The sequence below is a fragment of the Zootermopsis nevadensis genome, unplaced genomic scaffold (genome assembly GCF_977971745.1).
Source record: "Zootermopsis nevadensis isolate Lab colony 2312 unplaced genomic scaffold, Znev_1.0 Znev_ptg000010l, whole genome shotgun sequence".
NCBI lineage: Eukaryota > Metazoa > Arthropoda > Insecta > Blattodea > Termopsidae > Zootermopsis > Zootermopsis nevadensis.
The window spans coordinates 7,533,106-7,555,883 of NW_028259142.1; the positions used below are offsets into that span (position 1 = coordinate 7,533,106).

Consider the following 22,778-nt stretch of genomic DNA (forward strand, 5'->3'; position numbering starts at 1 on the left):
CTTTCTCGCCCCTCCACCTTCATCCTTTACTTCCTTCCATGGAAGAGTACTTGTGATTGGTGCAAGCTCCAGCCGCCAATTCGGTCGAAAACAGTAATAGTCTCATTCTAGATTTTGTGCATTAGCATCTTTACCACTGTGCATAGTTCTTTAATGTAATTATGGAATTAGAATTAATGATTACATAGTGTTCGGTGACGGGTATCTGCGAATTAATTTTAATTTGTTTGACTAACTGTTACATCACATAAGTTCTGGTTACTGTGTCATTTGAATGTCAGTTTTTTCCCCTCCAATTTATTTATTCAGTTTAATTCTTCGTTTACGTATTACAAGTTCTGTTTATTAGTGCATAATGAAAATTTAGTTTTTTCAATAGAATTTGGAACCAATTTTAGATTGTTAGAAAATAATAGTTTCAGTTTAATTGTAATTGTAATTGTGTTACAACTTTTCTTTCTTCCCTTTTCTATAATATATGTGGATAGGTGTTCATTTTTCCCTCTGTTGATAAATGTGTGTGAACAGGTTTAATTTAAAAGTTAATATAATTTATGACACGTGTGAAGTGTTGGCATACAGCCATGTTTGAATAAACGGAATTATTTTATTTAATTAAGAAAATGGTGGTGATGTATTTCTTATATTAAGTGAAATAAGAATTCAGTTCATAATGGATGAGAATAACTATAGTGAACTGTCAAGCCTTTTCTCATTAAATGAGTGGAATGACATGTCAGAATATGATAAAAAACGTAATCACAATCTCCTAGAAAACTACAAGGTTTTGCAATCATTTGGTAAGTTTTTAAACTGGGAAAAATTTAGTATACATACTTCAGAGTTACTCAGATGCCAATATTAAGTGGATTGTGTTTTGTGGGAATCCTATAATTAATTATCAACTGTATATATTAAAAAAGTAACATTTAGTTTACTTAGGAGTGATTGAAAAAATACAGGCCTATTTTTAGACATTTACTCTATTAAATTAAACCTTTCTCACTATGGCATTATTTAATCTGACTTTAATGTCATTATTGTCTCATTTACTGCCTCCACAATGACATCTGAAATCACTTTTGATGACAGTTGCTAAGGAAATAACATTGTCTTTTGATATTCTGAATTTGTCCATGTAGTTATTTTGAAGCTTAAATTTATTCTATTGTATCACACACTGTTAGTTCAGTTTTATTAAACTATGTTGTATCTGATGATTAGTATTCAGGCAGTGGGAGGGTGATGCCAGCAATTTATGTAAGACCACAGTCCTCTGATGTAGGTAACAGGAGACTTTGAGTGTGTTACCATTTATACAGGTTTCAAATGTGTTACATATAGGGGCACAAAATTTAGTAATGTGGTGAGTATTCTCCTGTTTTGCACTGTGTACATCCCCAGAATACTGACATTTTTAATGTGGTAGCAGAATGTATTCTACATCTTATAATTTGGTACATATCTTTTCTCTACCAATTAATTTCTGAGTCCAAAGAAGGCTTTATCACACACTTCCATTTCTTGGACAATGCTCTTCTAAATGTAAGTTTTGTTTCTCATATGTCATGTTTCCTTGTTAATCATTGGTTAGAATAGTTATATGGGAAAAGCTAGAAAGACACAGTTATTATACAATCTCTTAAATAAATAACAGTAAGAAATGACGAAAAATGACTGAAACATGACTTCTGCCATTAATAATGATGTAGCTATGATTTAAACTTATGTTTGTCTAGAGAAGCCAGCTGAATTTATAGACTGATATTTGAACAATTTTATTAGTATTATTTTAACATTGCAGTACAAATTTTGTACAAAACTTGTTGCATTTATGACTCCATCCCAACTTGCACATTTTTGGCAACAATAATTTATTAGTTACTGGCACTGAACAAAATAGTAAATACTGATTTTACACAGTGGCCATTTTTGTTTGTTTTATATTTTGTACAAAAACAAGCTTCATAGGTTTTATATTTTGTATAAAACATATTATCATGTAAAATTTCAGGAGAGTACATTCAAAGATGTTGGTACTAATCCAACTTCAGAAGTACAGGTAGAATGATTTTAATGAAAATTGGCCATTTGTCTTAATAGTTACTAGTGAAACACAAGCATAAAAGAAAGTGTACTAAATTAAATAAGGAATAATAATAATAATAATAATAATAATTTATTTACATTCCATGGATCCATAAGACAGTCAGATGACGATAGGATGTGGAAAAAGTCATAATAAAAATAATAATAATAATAATACAATACATATTATAAAGTACAATTCATACTATTATATAAATTTCACATAATACAAAACAAAGTATTCACCTAGAGAAATGATAAGCTACAAATAGATCTACCCATTACACAGAAAAAAAATTTATCACTTATTTGTAAACAACATAAATTCATTGACAGAGTAAAAGGAGTGTGTAATTAAGTATCTTTTTAATGCTACCTTAAATTGCTCGTTCTTATTTACAAGACTTGTGAGATTTGATGGTAGACTGTTGAAAATTTTGATTCCTGCATAATATGCACTCTTCTGAAAGCATGAGAGGTTGGCAATTGGTCTATGAAGCTGATTTTTATTCCTTGTGTTGACACTGTGTACAGCAGAATTAGTTTGAAAGAGTTCTTGGTTATTTACAATAAAGTTCATTAACGAGAATATGTATTCACAAGGCAGAGCTAAGATCTCTAATCTCTTAAATAGACTTCTACATGAATTTCTAGGTTTTACACCAGCCAATAATCTAATAATTTTCTTTTGTAAAGTGAATATTTGTTTACTGTTTGATGAATTTCCCCAAAAAATTATTCCATACTTCATTAAAGAGTGAAAATATGCAAAATATACTGATCTGAGTGTGTGAGTGTTGCTGACATGCAACAGAGATCTAACTGCATAACATGCGCCACTTAACTTAGGTACCAGGATATCAATATGATTTGTCCAATTTAGGTGATTATCAATTTGCAAACCCAAGAATTTTGTGTTTATTGACTCTTGTATATACTTCCCATTATAACCAATACTTAAAGCAAGCTGTGGTGAGTTATTTGTTATAAATTTTATTATATTCGTTTTATCTAGATTTAGGGCCAGGTTGTTAGCAGTAAACCATTTACTCATATGAGACAGAACTATGTTTGATGTTGAACAGAAATCATCAAAATTTTTATTATAAATTATGACACTTGTGTCATCAGCAAATATTATGGGTTCTGTTAAAGTATTTATTGTTTTTATTGTTGGAGGAAGGTCATTTATGTATATTATAAAAAGCAAGGGCCCTAAAATTGACCCTTGGGGACTATTCTTAATAGAAGTTCTGACAGTAAGATTCTGTAATCTGAATCACTGCTAAGTATTTTTAGGAAAAATGTTTATGAAAGTAAGAAGATATTCTATATAAGTTAATTATAATTATATGTAATTTTTTGTACAGGTTTGGCTACCAAAAAGCCTGATTTTCTGTGCATGACAAAGAGGAAATCTGAGGAACAGAAATGGAGCACAAAGAATAAATGTATTAAGTTCAAACCTCAAATAAAGAGGAAGGATGGGAATGTGTCCATTGTAAGTTTCATGATCAGTTATCACTCTTTTTTGTAACGTTTTGTGGCCAGTAAGAGGTTATTAAATATAAAACTTCAATATTATTTACAGCAGTAAATAATAGTTAAGTATAGTGACTGTAGTAAACTAAACTCAGGGAGAAAAGTAAAATGTTTCTGTAAGGTATAAAGAAATTGTTGAATTTGTGATATAACCCATAGAGTGCTTCAATATTTATATAAGTAATAAGGCCATTATGTGGGCTAAAACTAGAAACTTTTCAGTCTTTGATTTTGAGAGAAAAATTGAGTTATCAGATGAAAATAAATTGTTAAATTTACATCATTAGACTTACGGTGCTGAAGTAAGTTCACAATTATTGTACTTGAAAAGGTCATCCAAGAGTTTGTTTTTCTAGTGTTGCACTTGAAGATGGGAATGGCTCATTGCTTTTGGGGAATTTTCAATGAGGGCTCTTCTTATGGAAGGGTTTATGCAGGTACTGAGATGTATAAGTGGTTGTTGCAAAATGGATTTCTGTCACTTGCGAAAGCCATCACACCATCTAAAGTGTACAAATTCTTAGTCTTTATTTTTTTCTGAGAAGTGAGCAACATCACTCATTACAACAAGATAATAAGTTAAGTAACTAACTAGCCATCCAACTCCATGGAGCAAAGTCTTTAAAAAGCTAATAATATGTTCAGCTAGTCAAGAAATTCCTTGCATTTTATGGACTGAACTGAAAGGATCATTACCATGTTCACAAGAGCCCACTATTGGTCCCTATCTTGAGCCATATTAATCCAATCCATTCCCTCATTAACCTGTGGGTGTCAGAAGATTGCTTTAACACCCACATTAAAACGGAGAAAAATGTATCTAATTTGTCTCCTTGTTGGACAAAATTATACCTATGTCAAATCTGATTCCATAATATAATGAAGTTCTGCCTTTTAAGAACATTTTCTCCCATAAAGCACTTTATGCATATAATATATAAAACAAGATGACAGTAGATTTCACTGCTGTGAAATCCCCATTTAACGTTTCTCTGGGGATTAAGGATTTGAACAGTAAATTTAGGAAACCTTAAATGTATATGTTGAGATTAATTTATTGGATTAATTTAAATTAAATATAAAATGATGGAACATTTTGAATTGGGAAACATTATTTTCTTGCTTTAGTAGAGAACCATGCTGAATGACTCACTTTTGTGGTCAAAATATAATGGCTGCTCATTTGCTGAGAATATCAGTCTTTCAAAACTTACATTTATTTCATTTGTTGCTCAAAATTAATTGTTAAACCAGCTTCTGGCTCTTGTGCATAAAACATGCATTGTTGCAGTTTATGCAAGAAGGTATTTGTACCTACTACATTCATGAATGTGTATAAAGCATGTTGTAATGATTGTTGGAAATAAATAACAACATAATGCAGTACTTAAAACAAATTTGTTTTTGGTACTTGTATATTATTTTGTTTTTCTATTTGCATTTATGAATCTCTGTACATGACAGTATTCAGTACTGGAAACCTTTGCAATCGTTTTCTTCCTGCCCTTGTTGTTGTTGCTTTTTCTTTCCTCTCCAAAGTCATACATATAAATTTGGCTTTCAGGAAGAGGTTTACAGAATGTGTAGAAGTACCAGATAGTTGCAATATGGATGGTATCACATTGCTGTTGTAAAACTGTGTTTCAGAAGAAGCAGAATACCTTGCAACACATTCCATCACCAGCTGAACTTGCACAGGATACAGATGAAGATTTCTTAGGATTTCCAGAAGCAACTTCTATTGGGTAAGTAACTCAGAAGGTGAAATTTGATTATGGGTATAAGCCTTATTTTCTTGAAGATTGCAGTGTTCTCATTTTATATATTTTAATTCTCATAAACTTGTTCTAAAGATTATATTTAAAAATAAGGCTAGTGAGTAAAATGAGAACTAATTTAATTGTAAATAGATTGAATTACACAAATATAAACATCATAATTGTATTTAAAATTGATACCAAATTTTAAAATTCCTTTCATTTGGATCTTTATATACTGTCTGAAACTTTATATAAGACTGATAAAGTATTCTTGGCCATTCTGCAGCATCAATTGGGAGCATAAGTGCAGCATTTCTGGAACCATCTCTGTTGCCATCATCTTGTTATGATGGGAAACCACTGTTGGACAGTGTATTTACATTTACAGATTCATTAAGGTCCCACCTTCAAGGACAGCCTCTGATCTATAAGTGATTAGTGGGCAGAGTCATAGGTCAGTTGTCTTTGACAGGGCTTTGTCAGATCTGTGATGGTATTATATATATATATACCTACAAAGAATGGTTACCAGTCATGCCTTTCCCTGATGATAGAGACAGACATAATCACTAAAATGGACTTCTGCTTGAAATTGATGCTGCTGAATGTCCAGTCTTAATTACCATGAAAGATTAAAGACTTCATTAGGTTATTCTTGTTATCAGAATGCAGCTTAAACAATTTGAGCTTAGCCAGATATTTTCTTCAAAAGTGGCTGTTATATAAAAAATTAATGGAGAAATAAATCTTACTTTTGTGACCGATAAGTTTCAGAATAGTATTTTCTGGTTTCTAGCCCATGGAAGCCTTCACCAACATGACTTGCGAACTGAAATTTTGCTTTCTGAACAGAATTTATGAATGAGTTGCGTTGTTTGGCTCACATAGGGATAATTTTCTAGTTAGAAGTCCTCTTTTGTATAGTGGAGTATAAGTGAGATAGTCTGCCAGCAATGGTAAGCTGAGACATTTAGCTGCCTGTTGGTAGTAGAAGGAATTCCAAAATTACATGTGCAGGTTTTTTAATTGTTTGATTTTTGAATATAATTACAGGAGGAATTAAATTACCTTCAAATGTTTGGACATGGCTGTTAGTGTAACAACTGATGTTGGTGTGTAAAAAGTATGGTCTATGAAAAATTTAAATCAGGCCCACAATCACGTTCAGATATTATTGGCAACCTCTATCAATGTTTACTTTCTCATATACTGAACGCTAAGTAGGGCCCAGTCCATATTCAGTTTAATGTGTTTCTTAATCCCTTGAGATCATGCAGATTAATTTTTAATATTGGTAGAACCAGCTGCAAAAATATCATAACAGAATTTGATTTTGCCATGAAGTCTGTGTTCTTGAATATCTGTCCTACAATTTTGTGTAACTTAAGATGCAGTGTTGCCCTTGCCTCATTTCCTTTCCCATCTGCTACCCCTTTTTGTAAGTTTTGGCTGTACAAGCACATTCTTTTACATTCTGTTATAGATCACAAAAGTAGTCACACTTTTTATCTGCTGCTTCAAAGCAGTATAGTTTGGACAGAAATTTGTATTCAAAATGTCTTACAATCCACACACAGCTGAAAGTGATTTTAACAAGTTATTAACAATTTACTATAACCCACTTTAAGTTTTTGGTGCTATGATGACATCCCTTATGAAATCACAAGATAAAAATTATATTGAGGTATCTAAGTATAGTTAATTCCAGTCAGGAAAGCTAGCAATGGCTGGGGGTACGTCGTGCTGACCACACGTCACCCTATATCTGGTTGGATGATCGTTCACCTCTGCTTAGGCATGTGAACGTGAGGCCACCAGTCAAGCTAGTTGGCTTTGGCTCTCTGGAGCTGTTACGCCACGGACTTAATTTAAGTATAGTTAATTGGACACTCATTTAGAAGGAAAAAAACACGCACACATGCCGCCCCTCCTCCACACACACACACAACTGTTTATAGGCACATATACATACACTTACAGAGGCTTCTATTGTATCTGTATTCATTTTAGCATTCATTCTTCCATTCACCCATGTAATTTTAATAATCTTATATATGAAGATGTGGATTTTGTACTAATGAGACTGGCTTATGAATGAAATAGGATACGTTTCAAAAACTGTTCTTTGTGACCTATTTCAGACAAATTGTGGGACTTTCTGCCCTTAAAGATGCCATCAGGAAGCTTGAAAGTGAACTTGAAAGCCTGGTGGAAGCAGGTGAATAATTTTAGAATACCTACTTAAAAGAAACATATTTTTTCATATCTCTGTAGTTAGAATTGGTCAATGAGTGCCATTCAGATTAGCTATGTCTTCTTAGACATATCATCCTATTCCAGGGGAATAGATTTTTATCAGATTTGGTATCATTGAATTGTTAAAGAATATGAATAATTGCCTTACATGAAGGCTTGGATATAATTTTAGAAATAGTGTCACACAAATTGAAGATATTTCATGCAAAATCTGTAGTCCTTAATAAGACATATGTTTGTAAAAAATTGCTTTCAGATACTACTGACAGTGACTGTTGTATACTTGGACTTTTTCTTAAAATAAACTGGATTGAAATTAAGATTTGAGGTTCTCATGGCAGTGAATATTAAGATGATAATCTTTACATTCTTTGAATTTTGAATACTGTCTGCTGATATATTTATACACACTTTTGATACATATACTACATGTTACTGTAACTGTCATCCACTTAAGCATAATAATAGATTGCAGACAACATAAGAATATCTTTTCAACATATGATTTAATTCATTAACTCTTACATATGTATTTTGTACTTTGGTGTAATTTCAGAGAATGGCTCAGAAAAAGAGTCTGATGTTCCTGGGAGGCGTTATCCTAAGCGATCATTAGCTCGAAAGAATTACATGGAGGGAAATGTACTAGATGATGATGAGTACATATGTAAGTGCATTATAGTATTAATTTTATGACGTTTTTCAGGATGTTTTCATTAATGTGTAAGGAAGAGATGATTACTTGTTTATTTGTTTTTGTATGTATCTTGCTAATAATTCTTAATTAATTTGCTGACTCTTATGACAATTACTATGGAAGTTATGTGATAGTTAGCCACTCCAATATTATACTTTCTACAGTGTTAGCAAAATGGCAGTCACTTGTCCTTTTTGTCATGCCAGTCTGAGTGTTTGTTTCATAATAGGTCTTTGAAAACTGTTCATAGTTCATGAAGAACATTTACATTAAATATGGAATTAATTTTCTATACGAGGTACGATCGGAAAGTTTCAAGACTGTGTCAATAGAGGGCGAACCGGATGTAGTACGAGCTTCTGCCGCTAGGGGGTGCGGCCTACATTCATAGTGAATCAGTGTGCCAGCCGGCATCATCGAATTAGCATTTGTTTCTTAGTTACGGGCGTTTTGGTAGTGCATTACACCGACCCTCCTGCGATTTCGGAATAGCGGATTTTCATGAACAAATGAAATTTTGCCAAAGACTCGCCAAAACGGCTACGGAAACCTATGAAATGCTAAAGCAAGCATTTGGGGAGTCCGCAATGGGTAGTGCACAAATGTTTGTGTGGCATTCACGTTTTAAAAATGGCCGAACCTCTGTCGATGATGACTAGCGTTCTGGACGACCATCTTCGAGCACAACGCCCGAAAATGTTACGAAGATCGTCGTCGTACCATCAACGACTTGTGCGACATTGTTGGGATAGGCTATGGGACCTGTCAGCTGATTCTAAAGGAAGAACTCCACATGCGACGCATCATGACAACGCGCCAGCGCACACCGCCCTCAAAGTTCGGCAGTTTTTGGCCTCAAACACCATGGCCGTCATCCCGCACCCTCCTTATTCGCCGGATTTAGCTCCGTGTGACTTCTTCTTCCCAAAGATGAAAATTCAGCTAAAGGGAAGGAGATTTGAGACGATAGAAGAGATTCAGGCAGAATCGCAGATGGTGCTTGACAGGCTGACAAAGAAAGATTTCCAGGGATGCTTCCAGGCTTGGCAGCGGCGCTGGGATCGTTGTGTTCACTCCCAGGGGAACTACTTCGAGGGTGATGGATGAATTTAATACCTGAGATAAGTGTACGGGTTTTTATAGGCGCAGTCTAGAAACTTTCCGATCGCACCTCGTATATTTGATAGTAGAACCTGGCATACTCTTACCAAAGCCTGCCTTTGGCTATGATACTGAACCAGTGCATTCCACCTCCCATCCTCTCAGCCTGTTTGCCTAAATCTGTCTTCCAAGTGGCCATTTTCCAAGAAGTTTCTCCATCAAAATTTTGTAAGCATTACTTGTCTCCCCAATTCAAACTCCGTATGTATCCCACTGTAACCAGCTAGATTTTGCTGTTCTGATAGTTTTAAATGAACTGTATAAAACATTAGATTCTTCATTTACTTCATGCTTCTTCTTTAGTTTAATTATATTCTTGGGCATTTTGTTTGCAGACACTTGTAATTTATATTCTTCATTGAAAGTAGGAAGCTATGTTTTACAACCATGCAGTACTGCTGACAAATTATTATTTTATGTAACTTTCTTTATATGTATATAGCAGACAGGATGATAAAAGTTCTTGAACTGAATAATAACAATCATTTTCAAAATTTATTTGTCTCCTTATTTCTTTATAAACCTCATTTCTATATTATATTGTTGTTCAAAGATATATTTTTGGAATACAGTAAAGTCCCAATTATCTTACTTTCGGTTGTCTGACATGCATTCCATTTTATCCAATGTGCCACGTTAGAATTCTTTATTCTATCAACAGTGAATTCAGCATATGGTGGAATTCATCACACTTCTCCACTGTGCATTACTAAATACTATTCTTGTTTTGACATTTTTTATTTGTTTCTGTGTTGTATTGTCTTCATAATTTAATAATGTTTAAAATTTAAGTTTAATTGAGTTGATATTTACATTTTCATTAGTCTCCCATATTATCTGGCCATCCTTTAGTATTGTTTAGGTTGCATAATTTGGACTGTACTGTATTTTCAAATCATATACTTATATTATGACTATGTTACTGATTTTGATTGCATGTCATGCTCATGTATTTAGTTTTCACTAATTGACTGACTAACTATAGATATTGGCAAAGTACATGGTGCATGAGTGACTGCATAAGTTGCTCGTAATGATCGTATTGGACGTTTTGGCCATGCGATGCTGAGAACATTTATTTCAGGTTTCAGTTCTGGATAGGAGTTCAAGTCATATAGTCAAGTCCATAGTATGAGTTACATGAGCATTATGTTTGTGTTTTAAGATTCCATTTTGTTGACAACAAGTATAATTTTGTTATTCAAGTGGTTCACTTGTTGAATTTAAATGAATTTGGAATTATTAGTAGAATTGATATAAATTTCTTAGAATTGTTACATCACCCACACACCAAGTTGTTTGCCTGTGTCTAACTCCATGGAACAGAATTATTCTTCAGTAGATAATATGGTCAAGTAGTCAAGAAATTTTTTCACCTTTTATGATACCCAGAGGTATGTTATGTTGTACACAAGAGCCTGCCATTGGTTCACATTCTGAGCCACATGAATCCTGTCAACACCCTTCTACCCAATTTCTATAAGTTAATTTTAATATTATCCTCCCATGTACCCCCAGGTTTTCCGTATGGCATGGTGCTTAATAAAGCATAAGGGACAACTTTACCTGACTCATATATGCTTCATGCTACACCCATCTTGTCCTTGATTTATTCATCCTAATAATATTTAATGAAGAGTATGAATTATGGATCTTCTCATTATACAGTTTTCTCCAGTCTCCTGTCATTTCATCCTTCTTAGGTTTAAATATTCCCCTAAACCCCTTGTTCTCAAATAGTCTCAATCTGTGCTCTTCCCTTACCACGATAATCTGAGTTTCATACTTATACAAAACAAAATGTAAAATTATAGCTTTGTATATTTCAAGGTTTGTGCTTTCTAGACAGCAGATAGGAGCAATTAGCTCAGGACAGAGTCCATTGGCAGCCTTTTTTGAACACGGTGATGAGCCTTTGGGTTCCATAAAGAAAATGAGCTATTCTTTGACGAACCAAATATACAATCGACTTTTTAAAGAATTTCGTGTGCCATAGAGTGACTGAGTGAGACAGCAAATAGGAAGACAAAAATTCTTACTTCATATAATCTTACATTTTTACATTGTTTGTGATGTGTTGCTGTGCCTACATGAATGATACTTATGGTTATGCTTGCATGGTAACATGATTTTGTGTGTCATTCAGAATGCATGTGAAAACTATTGGTTTTGGTACAGAGTACACTTTTTCAGAATTTTTGATTTAATTTATTATTTACTAGGTAATACAGTTGACTTTTCAAAGTTCCGATCTGGGTAGGAAAATAGATTTGTATGTTTAACACACACACACACACACACACACACACATATATATATATATATATATATGTGTGTGTGTGTGTGTGTGTGTGTGTGTGTGTGTATTGGGGTGGAGGATAAAAGAATTTCAGGTTCATTTCATGGTCAGGTGATATACAAAATTACAAAGAATGTATTTAAAAATATGTGTATTTCTGTTTGGAGCACACATTTCCACTATTGTTTAGAATTCTAAATTCTATATATTTGGAATACTAAAAGTTTTAGGGACAGAACAGAGAATAATACTAGAAACAAAGGAAAAAATAAATGAGTGGATTAAAATAAAAAAGAGCTCTCCAATCAGTAACCAGTGAATGTGTTTACTATTAGTACCATGTGTTCAAAGAAATGAATCCAAAAGACTGCTGGAGATTTGTTATTATTTAGTTTTGAGCTGTTTGCCCTACTGGTAAATCATCTCTTAAAAAATAGAATTTTATACATGTTGTGCTTGATACACAGTAACTTATGGTTTATGGTCATATTGCATATAATCTTAACTGATTCTCATCACATTTCACATTTGTTTGAATTCAGTGGTTTTAATTTTAATTATAGTGGTGATGACTGTTTTGTTTTGCAGTTTGTGATGACTGTCACCATGAGTGGGAAGGTGATTGTCCTGTTCATGGGGCTCTTACTGTTGTTGAAGATACTAAGGTAATCAGCTTTGTCCTTTCCTTCTACATGTAATGTCACTCAAAAACAGGTGGTTTGATAGTGTGTGTATACACACAAACACAAATGCACACACAAATAGGCACATTTTCATTTACACATCAGTTGTATTCATCTAATGGAGTCTGCAATAAATGTTGCTATTCTCTGGACAACTAATGAAATTTAAAACCTACATGGATATGCATCACATGACAGTAAAAGTTTAATATCATTGTGTGATATTCAGTTCATAAACCACATACACTAAATGCCATGTGGACATATGCCCTGAATATGAAGGCAGTGTTTTCCTCCAAGATGTTAGTTTCTACCTAAAAGTCCATACACGTGTCCAAGAAAAGATGTATACACGCATTCAATTAATGAAATAAATACATTTTAATAAACTAAACCATTACATACATCAGCATTGGCACTTTGTTAATGTAGTGTAGCTGTTCAAATTACCACTGTTAGCACTGTGGCACAATTGACAGCAATGAGCAGTTGACAGAGGGTCAACCAAGGATTGTAGCGCCAACTGAAAAAGAAGAAAGAGAGCAGCTGACAAACTGTTGCTGCTGGAATGGCTCTGCAAGACTGAAATTTCTTGCTGGAGATCTTGAAGTGTTAGTACCTTTGCGCTGTACACCAAGAAAAGGTCAGGTGAAGTTAAATATGGCAATCATGGGTTTTACTCAATCGACCCTTTGTCATTTTGTGTATCTAAACCATGGAAAAAAATATTGCAGCACCATCTGTAAGTGTAAATCACACTAGGTTCTGCTCACAAACACAACACACAGAGTTTGGTAACAAGGTTAATATTCCATATTATAATGTGTATACATCTTTTGGGACACCTGTATATGTTTTTCATCAACATGGAAACCAAAATATGGCTACCCTTGTTGACTGTTTTGCTTAAAGTTCTCAAAATAGGTGCCAAGGAACAAATACAAATTAGACTGAAGGTCCAGAGAGATACTTTTGTAAGATGAAATTGTAAATGCCTTACATTTGTTTGGTGTCATCTTCTTAATTTTCTTTTGAATACCTTCTTTTAATAACTGTTGCAAGCACAAATTGTATAAAATGAGTCTTCATGCTCAAAAGGCACAGTAGTATAGAAGTTACATGTTCGTATAAAAAATACTTTCTACACAATCAGCTGTTCTAATCTTGTTGATTTACTGTCCTGTATGAAGAAAGTTTACCTTTGACCAATTTGAAGTTACAGTCAGTGGTGCAGAACTAGAAATAAAAGTACAAAATGTAGCAGTGTGAAAGCAGTTGTCTATGTTAAGTCAATGGGCATGAATCATGATATGAGACCATTCCCATTGTTATTTAATGACAGCTTTATGCATTTGAATGCAGAGTTGGATGGTAGTTCAATGGGAGGAATCTTCCATCTAAAGGAGTAAGATAATAGTTCAGTATATTACTAGGAGCTCATTAAATTTAAATTGAATTACTCAGTTCAAACTGTTATGACAATGTACTATTTTTATCATCACATTTCTTTCTCTTCCTTTTTTCTCTGTCTCTGACATTACATAGTGTACCTTCAATAATAATCCCTCAGGTGTAAAAGGTAATGGTTGGAATGATCCTTTGTTTCCTTCATTAAAGTTTATACATTTCTCTTCAAATGAATGTGTTATGTCTAAATCAGTAAAATCATTTACAAATTACTGTATGAATTTGGCAAAGTTCTAGTAGACTACATGGCGCTACAATCCAGAAGACATCCATCTTCCTTCACAAAAGATTCAGATGTCCCAGCCAGAGGACTTAATAAACATAAAGAAAACCAGCCAAGGCTCTTTAGTACTGGTACACATAGTAATGCTTTAAATGAAATAGATCTTTTTTTTTCCTCCCTAAGAGGTATTCTCTTCAGGCAGGTCATCTGATAACCAAGCTTTTCCATCTAGTTCTGTCATGACACAACTCCTCGTTAGTTTCTCTCCGTGTTCTTTTTCTTTCTCTGCAACATCTTTCCTAACCAGTTGCTCCCATCTTGACAGTGGTTTCTCTCGTGGGTGTTTTCCTTTTATTTTCATGATAAAACCTTCCTTGGAATGGTCTCTTTGTGCATTTTCAAAATGTGTCCATACCGTCTTATTCTGTTATTTGTTACTTTGTTGTTTGGTCCCAAAAGATATATTACTTAAAATTGTATCTAATTAGTTCTTATTTTGTCTCATTTGATTCTTCCTTAAATTTTTTTATAGAGTCTCATCTCTGCTGCCATTAATCCATCATCTGCCATGGTTCATGTCTAAGTTTCTGCTCTGTACATTAGAATGTGCATCTAGTAATTTTTAAATAGGCATATTTTTATTTATCTTGAATAATTTTTGTATTTTGTTCTTTAATACTTCCAGTTGTTATATTTAACTCCTTTAGTAGTAAGATAGATAGCAATTACAAATACCCAAGGTATGTTGAGTGTGTATTTTTATACACTTTTACTTTATTTTTCTTTACTTTACTTTTATTTATACTTTGATATACTTCTATATTTTTATGTGCTTATTTTTATGCTGAAATATTTCAGTTGTCATGAATTCTTTATTGTCAGAGTGACCTGATGTCTTTCTTGTTTTAGGTTCCAGCACACCCTGGAGATCCAACTCGAGCTGACAGAACAGTACCCTTTCAGTTGTGCATAGCTCAGTCTGGCATCAGTGATGCGGGCTGTGGTGTGTGGACAAGGGTACCTCTACGAAAGGGGTTGAGATTTGGTCCATATGAAGGTGCAAAACTGGAAACATCAAACAGTAATGGCTACTGCTGGCAGGTGGGGGATAATAGTTTTAATATTTAATTACAAGCACTTTGTTCCTTGGGCTATTTAACTGTGTTGTATTGCCAGCTTACCTTATGTAACATCACATAAAAAATACATACCAACCTGTATTCCTGGGTGTTCTTTTCTCTTATGATGTTTTCCAACTAGCATTTTGTATGCATTTTTGATCTCTCCGATGTATGATGCACATTTTCCCCAGCTCACCCTTACTGGTTTAATTACATTAGATGATGACTACACATTATGAAGTTCCTTGTCAAGTAATTTTCTCCATCCACCTGTTGCTTTACCTCTCTTGGGTCCAAGTATTTTCTCAAACACTGTCAAAGTGTTCATTTCTTACAGTGCCAAATTTTCCAGGGATTTATGAATAATTTATTTTAAATTCTATAACATTAGCTTTTAGAATTCAGTTATGAAACCTGGCTCTTCATGATACATGTATTCCATGCCTAGCTACAGGAGAATGAATGTTGTCTTTTATGGTGTCATTAATTATTTGTTTATTCACATGTAGGAAATTCCAGTACTGAAATTCATCAATGTCTGTCTGTGTTTGCAGTGTTCAGTATGAGGGTTCTGTCATAATCCAGTATAGTTTGCACATTTCTTGGAATAGTTAAAGTCCACTCTTGATGTTGCCAAAATTCATGCTCTGGGCATTACTGTTACAAATACAAACAATATCCATGTTGAAGTCAGTTTTCTAACTAACAGACATATTAGTACACCTGAAATGACTGCCATAATTGAAATATTAAGTGATATTCTTCTGTCTTATTTTTCCACTTTCCTATTACTGTATAAATTAATTTTTTGTTTGTCTTACATGGCTTCCAAAATGTCAGTATTTTATGGACACTTCATGTGGCTGATTGTCTGTGAGACTTCATTGGATTTCTTCTAGAGCATTAGAACATTTTTAAGACCTCTTTTTAGCAAATATGATCATTTTCCCTACTAATTTTCTCATTATTTTCCATCTTTGCTTAATTTTGTCTTCTATATCTGTAAATCATTTCCTCTGTGGCTTATTTTTCTTCATAACTGCTTCTGCAGTTCTGTCACTCCACCAGGGCATTTCTTTGTTTTTGTTTGTTTTTTGTTTTTTTAAGTTCTCCCACATATTTCTGTATGTAGTATTGTGCCCTTAAATATCTTCCATTCATCTGTTGACAGTTTCATTCTTTTGTATTTTTGCTTTTATCTTATTTTGGTATTCTTCTGTAATTTCCCTGTGCCCATGTAGTCTTCTTAATTAGCATGGTGAAGACATAATTTAATACCCATTGCTGCCCTCAGCAGAAAGTGGTTCATGAAAGGGAACAGATTTGCTTGTTGATGTACAATGACTTTCTAAACTTGAAAGTTATTTTACTTCTGGCTTTCAGTAGTGTACAAAGAATTAGTATCATAATAACATATTCCTCGATCACCTCTCTCTTCTTCAGTGTGAGTATTTATATAGGAGTTATGCTGTCTCTCTAAACCATGTATGCATTCTGGCATCTTACTCCATCGAAGTAAGATAATTTATAAACAGGATTAACAGAAATTCATTGAAGAGTTATGGTGTTTACATATTTTTATGAATTCACTTTATCCAGTTGTGATCATAGTCGCTTACTTTTGTTTCTTAAGGGCAAGAATTAAGCTTGTGAGCTCACCACGTGTTTTATTTTCATCCTTTGAATCAGTTGATTGATTTCCCCTAAATTTAGTATGGCCACAATGGCATTAGAGGACACCCAATCTTTTTAATTTTCTACAATCAGTAATAACACCAGTACACAATTTAGGATCCTGAAATTATATATATATATGTATTAACAGATATTAAAAAAATACAGAATTCATTTTTTTATTTCTATTTTGTGTGGTGTAAAACAAAATGGTTGCTGCATGAAATAAAAATTTACCTTCATTACAAATAGGAAAACAACACAAAACACTTAGGTTCTGTCTGACATCTGTACTCAAGTAATAAGTTGTTTCAAGAATCGAAGAAGAAATAGAATTACCTTTGCTGCTGCTGCTGTTGCTCCCACCACAATCATCACCCCAGAAATTTCAGCCTTTGTTAATACTAGAAGTAGGAGTAGTAGTAAAAGGAGTGGTAGTAGTAGTAGTAGTAGTAGTAGTAGTAGTGGTAGTGGTAGTGGTAGTGGTAGTAGTAGTATTAATAATAGAGTTCTCATTTTTCAAAATTGAAAACCAAATTACATTTTGACACTTATTGAGGGATGGCTTTACAATAGAATTAATAAATTTTAAATGTGCTGAAATAAAACTCTCCTCTCCCATAACATATTGAATGAACAAACAATAGAGCTGAAGATTTCTGTCTTCTGGGTTGTTGCGCTGTGTAGTCTGGTCGATGTTAACCAACGTTTCAGAGGTCATACTGCCTCCGTCATCAGGGTGAGGGCCGCTGTGAAAACCTCAAATCTTACAAACAATAGAGCTAATAGGAACAAGATAATTTCTAAAAAACATTAAATTATATAATTTAATAGGATAAAATTATTGTCTCTGCCAACATCTCATTGAAAGAAGGCACTAAGAAGGTTAGGACATAGATATAAGGTTAATATTAAATTGAATCTTCAGAAGGCCGAAACATATTGTTCTAGTGAATGGACTTTGAATATAAGTGATGAACAAGGAAAATCAAGAATCACCATGACACACAGGGATGCTACACTAAAGACTAAAGACTTGTAGTAATTATGAATTTTGTGATTCCAAAATGAGTATTATACAGATGTAAACATTTATTTTGGAAATTAAAATTTTGTTATCATAATTTTTTTAAGATTTCCTTCTGTTGTTATACACACTTTTTAATAACTTCCCAACATATTATTATTATTATTATCCCATCTCTTCACCACTTTATGGGGTATGTACTTCTTTGTACGCGAGACAGACCTTGTCTTTAAGGTACAAAGGGCAGCAGCTATTTCCGGGATACATATTGTTTTTAGCAAGTATTATATAATTTTATTTTATGAAAGCGTCTTTCGGATGATGTATGAAGTTCCCAAAATGGCGGTCTTCTACAGTTCCCTCATGTCGTGTTCATCCGGGATGTTGGCCAAATATTTTCTGAGCGACCTGGAGACAGTTCCTGTTGCTCCTATAACTATTGGGATTACTTTTGATTATTATTATTATCCCATCTATTCACCACGTTATGGGGTATGTACTTCCATGTACCCGAGACAGACCTTGTCCCTAAGGTACATAGGGCAGCAGCTATTTCCGGGATACATATTGTTTTTAGCAAGTGCCACATGTATTATGTAATTTTATTTTATGAAAGCGTCTTTTGGATGATGTTTGAAGTTCCCAAAATGGCGGTCTTCTGCAATTCTCTGATGTCTTGTTCGCCCGGGATGTTGGCCAAATATTTTCTGAGCGACCTGGAGGCAGTTCCTGTTGCCCCTATAACTATTGGGATTACTTTTGCTTGAACTTTCCACATTCTCTGTATTTCTATGAGAAGATCCTTGTATTTCAAGATCTTCTCTGCTTCCGTCTTAATAACATTCCTGTCAGTCGGTATTTCTATGTCAATTAAGAGGCAAGTTCCGTTTTTGTTTCTGATTATAATATCTGGTTTATTATTTGTGATGGTTCTATCTGTTCTGATTTGTTGGTTCCACAAAATAGTTATTTGGCTATATTGACTTGTCTCCACTGTCTTCGGGATGTTTATATACCAGTTCTTCTCTTCTAGCTTTACCCCAGTGTTCCTGCATATGTTAAAAAGTAACTGAGTACAGACACGATCATGTCGTTGTATATACTGCTCTTTTGCCAACACGGGGCATCCGGACACAACGTGATCTGTCATCTCATCAAATTGCCGATATAGTCTGCATTTGCTGTCTGTATCTGTTTTCAGTATTTTTGTTGCATAATATTGTGTGTTTAGTGCCTGATCTTGTGCTGCTATAATCTGATTTTCAGTTTCCCCTTTCATATCTCCTCTTGTTAGCCATAGAAACGTGTCTTCTTTGCTTATAAGTTGTCTGTCCAAACTTCGGAGATACTGTCCATTTTATTTTGTTCTCCCATTTTTTCTTTATACTTTCTTGAATCAATGTCTTAATTTGTTTTCCTTCATTTGTGTCATTGATTTCATCTTCAGAATTTAGTTCTTCTTTGATTTTCAATTCTGTCTTAGTTATTGAGTTCATTATTGCTTGAGACCTGTCGTGTAATTTTATAATATTAATATATGGATCCTTCTGATGATTTATGTGCAAATACTCTGCAATATTAACTATTTCACTTTTGTATGCTGCTTCAATTTGTGCCAGACCTCTTCCCCCTTCCTTCCTCTTTACGTAAATTCTGTCTGCGTCTGCCTTCGGGTGATGCATCCCATAAATTGTCAACAGTTTCCTAGTTTTTCTGTCAATTTTCTTCAGTTCTTCCAGTCTCTAGTTAATTATTCCAAAACTGTACCGCAGTACTGGAACTGCTAATACATTTATGGCAGTGATTTTGTTTCTGGCATTCAGTTCAGATTTCAGTATCATCCTTAATCTTCCATTATATTCCTTCTTCAGTTTATCTTTCATTTGTAGATGTTGTATGCCATCTCCTTCCTCAATTCCTAAGTATTTGTATGTTTTTACTTGTTCAATTTATATTTCTGTGTCCATATCAATTAACAGATTTTCTGATTCAGCCAATTTTCCTTTTTTATACACAACTTTGCACATTTGTCCAGTCCAAATTTCATTCCAATATCCTTACTGAATGTCCTAACTGTATGTAGTTGTTTCTGAAGTTCAGTCTCTGATTTGCATATCAGTTTTAAGTCGTCCATGTAGATCAGGTGTGAGACTTTTGTTTTAGTCTCATGTCCTTCATATCCTATATTCATTCGGTTGAGCTCTGCTGTAAGAGGGATTAAACTAATACAAAATAATAATGGTGAGAGTGAATCACCTTGAAATATTCCACAATTTACTCTGATATCTGTTGTTTCGGTTATTTTACCTCCCATAATTAGTTTCATACTAATTTTCCAGCTATTCATAGCTTTCATAGTGAAAGATATTATCTTTTCATTAACTCCAATTAGTTCTAAAGATTTAAGTATCCAACTGTGAGGAACGCTGTCGAATGCCTTTTTGTAGTCAATCCAGGCCATGCACGAGTTGTTGTTGTTGTTGTTATTATTATTATTTGTGTGATTTGCAGATTCATCACAACAGTCGACCATTATATTGTGTGGATGCCAAGGATTGTGGTGTTGCCAATTGGATGCGCTATGTCAATTGTGCTCGGCATGCAGAAGAGCTAAATTTAATGGCATTTCAATATAAAGGTGAAATTTACTATCGAACATTCCAACACATACCTGCGCATGTTGAGCTGCTTGTGTGGTATGGTGATGAGTATGGTCGACTACTGGGTATTGATGTTAAGAATTTTCACAAACCTCAACAGAAACAGTGCCATAGTGAGTAATATTACAACTGAATTATTCTTCTAAAAAGTATGTTGCATTTATTTCTGTTATTCCATACATTTCTTTGACTTCAGTCATGCACTCTATGTCTGAAAGATTTAATGTAGGTTTAACATTCTGAATCTTTACAATCACGGGGAAGCCTGTGAAAATGCATAGACTATTTTTTTAAGTAAGGAAATGAGTTAGCTTCTACTTACATTTGATTTAAAATAATTCAGTAAGTATTATATGTGTCCCTCACTATCTGTTGATTTCTACATTGTTTTTTAGCATAAATAATAATTACACCTCAAAAATTATTAATTTAAAATCTTGACTGAGCTCTGTGCAAACCATGGTACTCATTGTGACCACCACCTAACTCTGGAAGGCTAACAGAAGGTGGTACTCATTGATAGGTGTCATTTAACTATAATTTGGCAGCCACAGGAGATGTTCATTTGATAAGCTACTGATACTGTCCTTCTTTGTAGGTGTGTTCCGGTGTGTTGGATGTGGTACTACATATTCTAGCCCATTGTATTTGGAGAATCATAAGATTTATTGTCGTGGACTAAAGGGTATCAGGTTAACACAAAGTGGCAGAGAGTTTGGTGTTAAAAGCATTCAAAGCAACAGTATTCATACTAAGGTACATTGTGGTCATGACAGTAATCGACCAACCAGCATAAACTATGTTAAACCAGTGAATTTAAGCATTAAAGGTGATATGTGTGACAAGGATTCACACATGGATGACAAACCTTATGTATGTGAGGAGTGTGGTCACAAGTTTGCTCGAAGAGGTACTTTAAAAACACATATGAGAAGTCACACGGGAGAGAAGCCGTTTGAATGTGAGGAGTGTGGTCACAAGTTTACTCAAAGAGGTCATTTAAAAACACATATGAGAAGTCACACGGGAGAGAAGCCGTTTGAATGTGAGGAGTGTGGTCACAAGTTTACTCAAAGAGGTCATTTAAAAACACATATGAGAAGTCACACGGGAGAGAAGCCGTTTGAATGTGAGGAGTGTGGTCTCAAGTTTACTGAAGGAGGTACTTTAAAAAGACATATGAGAAGTCACACGGGAGAGAAGCCGTTTGAATGTGAGGAGTGTGGTAACAAGTTTGCTCGAAGAGGTTATTTAAACATACATATGAGAAGTCACACGGGAGAAAAGCCGTTTGAATGTGAGGAGTGAGGTCACAAGTTTGCTCATAGATCTCTTTTAATTAGACATGAGAAGTCACACAGGAGAGAAGCCGTTTGAATGTGAGGTGTGTGGTCACAAGTTTGCTCATAGATCTCATTTAAATGCACATGTGACAATCCACACTTGAGTGAAGCCATATGAATGTGAGGAGTGTGGTCACAAGTTTTTAGAACATGGGATTTGAAATTCCACACAAGAACTCACAAGGGAGAGAAGACGTATGAATGTGAGGCATGCAGTCACAAGTTTGCTCAATGATCTGTTTAATACAAACATGGAATCACACACAAGAAGATATGCAAATAGAAGAATAGTTTTCAAAAATTTCTCTCAGATATCTGTTATGAATATACAGCATAATAATGCTTATTGGAGAAAAGATTGTGTAAGAAGCATTATAACAAGTGTTTACATATTGAATCGAATATGACAGAAAAGAAATCACACCAAGATTGAAGTTATTGACTGTCACAAAATCATCATCCACTTGGAACAATATAAGTACTGCATAATATGAAGACAATTTAAGAGTTATTGGTTATTATTGGGTGTATATTGATGTTATTGTTTGTAAAATTCTCTCTCACCATTGTTTGCTCATCACTGAAAATCTTTGAAGTTTAGAAATTTATTACTTCATATCCATTCTTCTCATTGGTTATTTTTATTATAAGTGAAGGGAATTGGGGTTTTAGGAAATATAATTGTAATGCTCAATACAATGTATAGATGAAATAGTAGAGTGTGCTTCATTTAATAAAAATTCTCCTTTGCATTCAAGACTTTCATATTCCTGGAAG

General features: G+C 33.9%; 1 protein-coding gene across 1 annotated transcript; it reads left to right on the forward strand.

Moving 5' to 3' along the window:
- Positions 1-27: 27 nt before the first annotated feature.
- Positions 28-22,758, forward strand: LOC110833799 (histone-lysine N-methyltransferase PRDM7). The gene is made up of 9 exons (XM_022072288.2): positions 28-800; positions 3,459-3,589; positions 5,278-5,375; positions 7,532-7,608; positions 8,203-8,313; positions 12,392-12,468; positions 15,086-15,277; positions 20,510-20,771; positions 21,257-22,758. Exons 1-9 carry the CDS (start codon positions 674-676, stop codon positions 21,964-21,966), a joined length of 1,785 nt encoding a protein of 594 aa, XP_021927980.2. The 5' UTR covers positions 28-673; the 3' UTR covers positions 21,967-22,758.
- Positions 22,759-22,778: the final 20 nt, after the last annotated feature.

Bases quoted from the DNA above. Each gene is read 5' to 3' on its own strand.
- LOC110833799 (XM_022072288.2), top strand. From the start codon at position 674: ATGGATGAGAATAACTATAGTGAACTGTCAAGCCTTTTCTCATTAAAT. The intron at 12,469-15,085 runs GTAATCAGCTTT...TTCTTGTTTTAG, and splicing joins CTGTTGTTGAAGATACTAAG to GTTCCAGCACACCCTGGAGA. The intron at 15,278-20,509 runs GTGGGGGATAAT...TGTGATTTGCAG, and splicing joins GTAATGGCTACTGCTGGCAG to ATTCATCACAACAGTCGACC.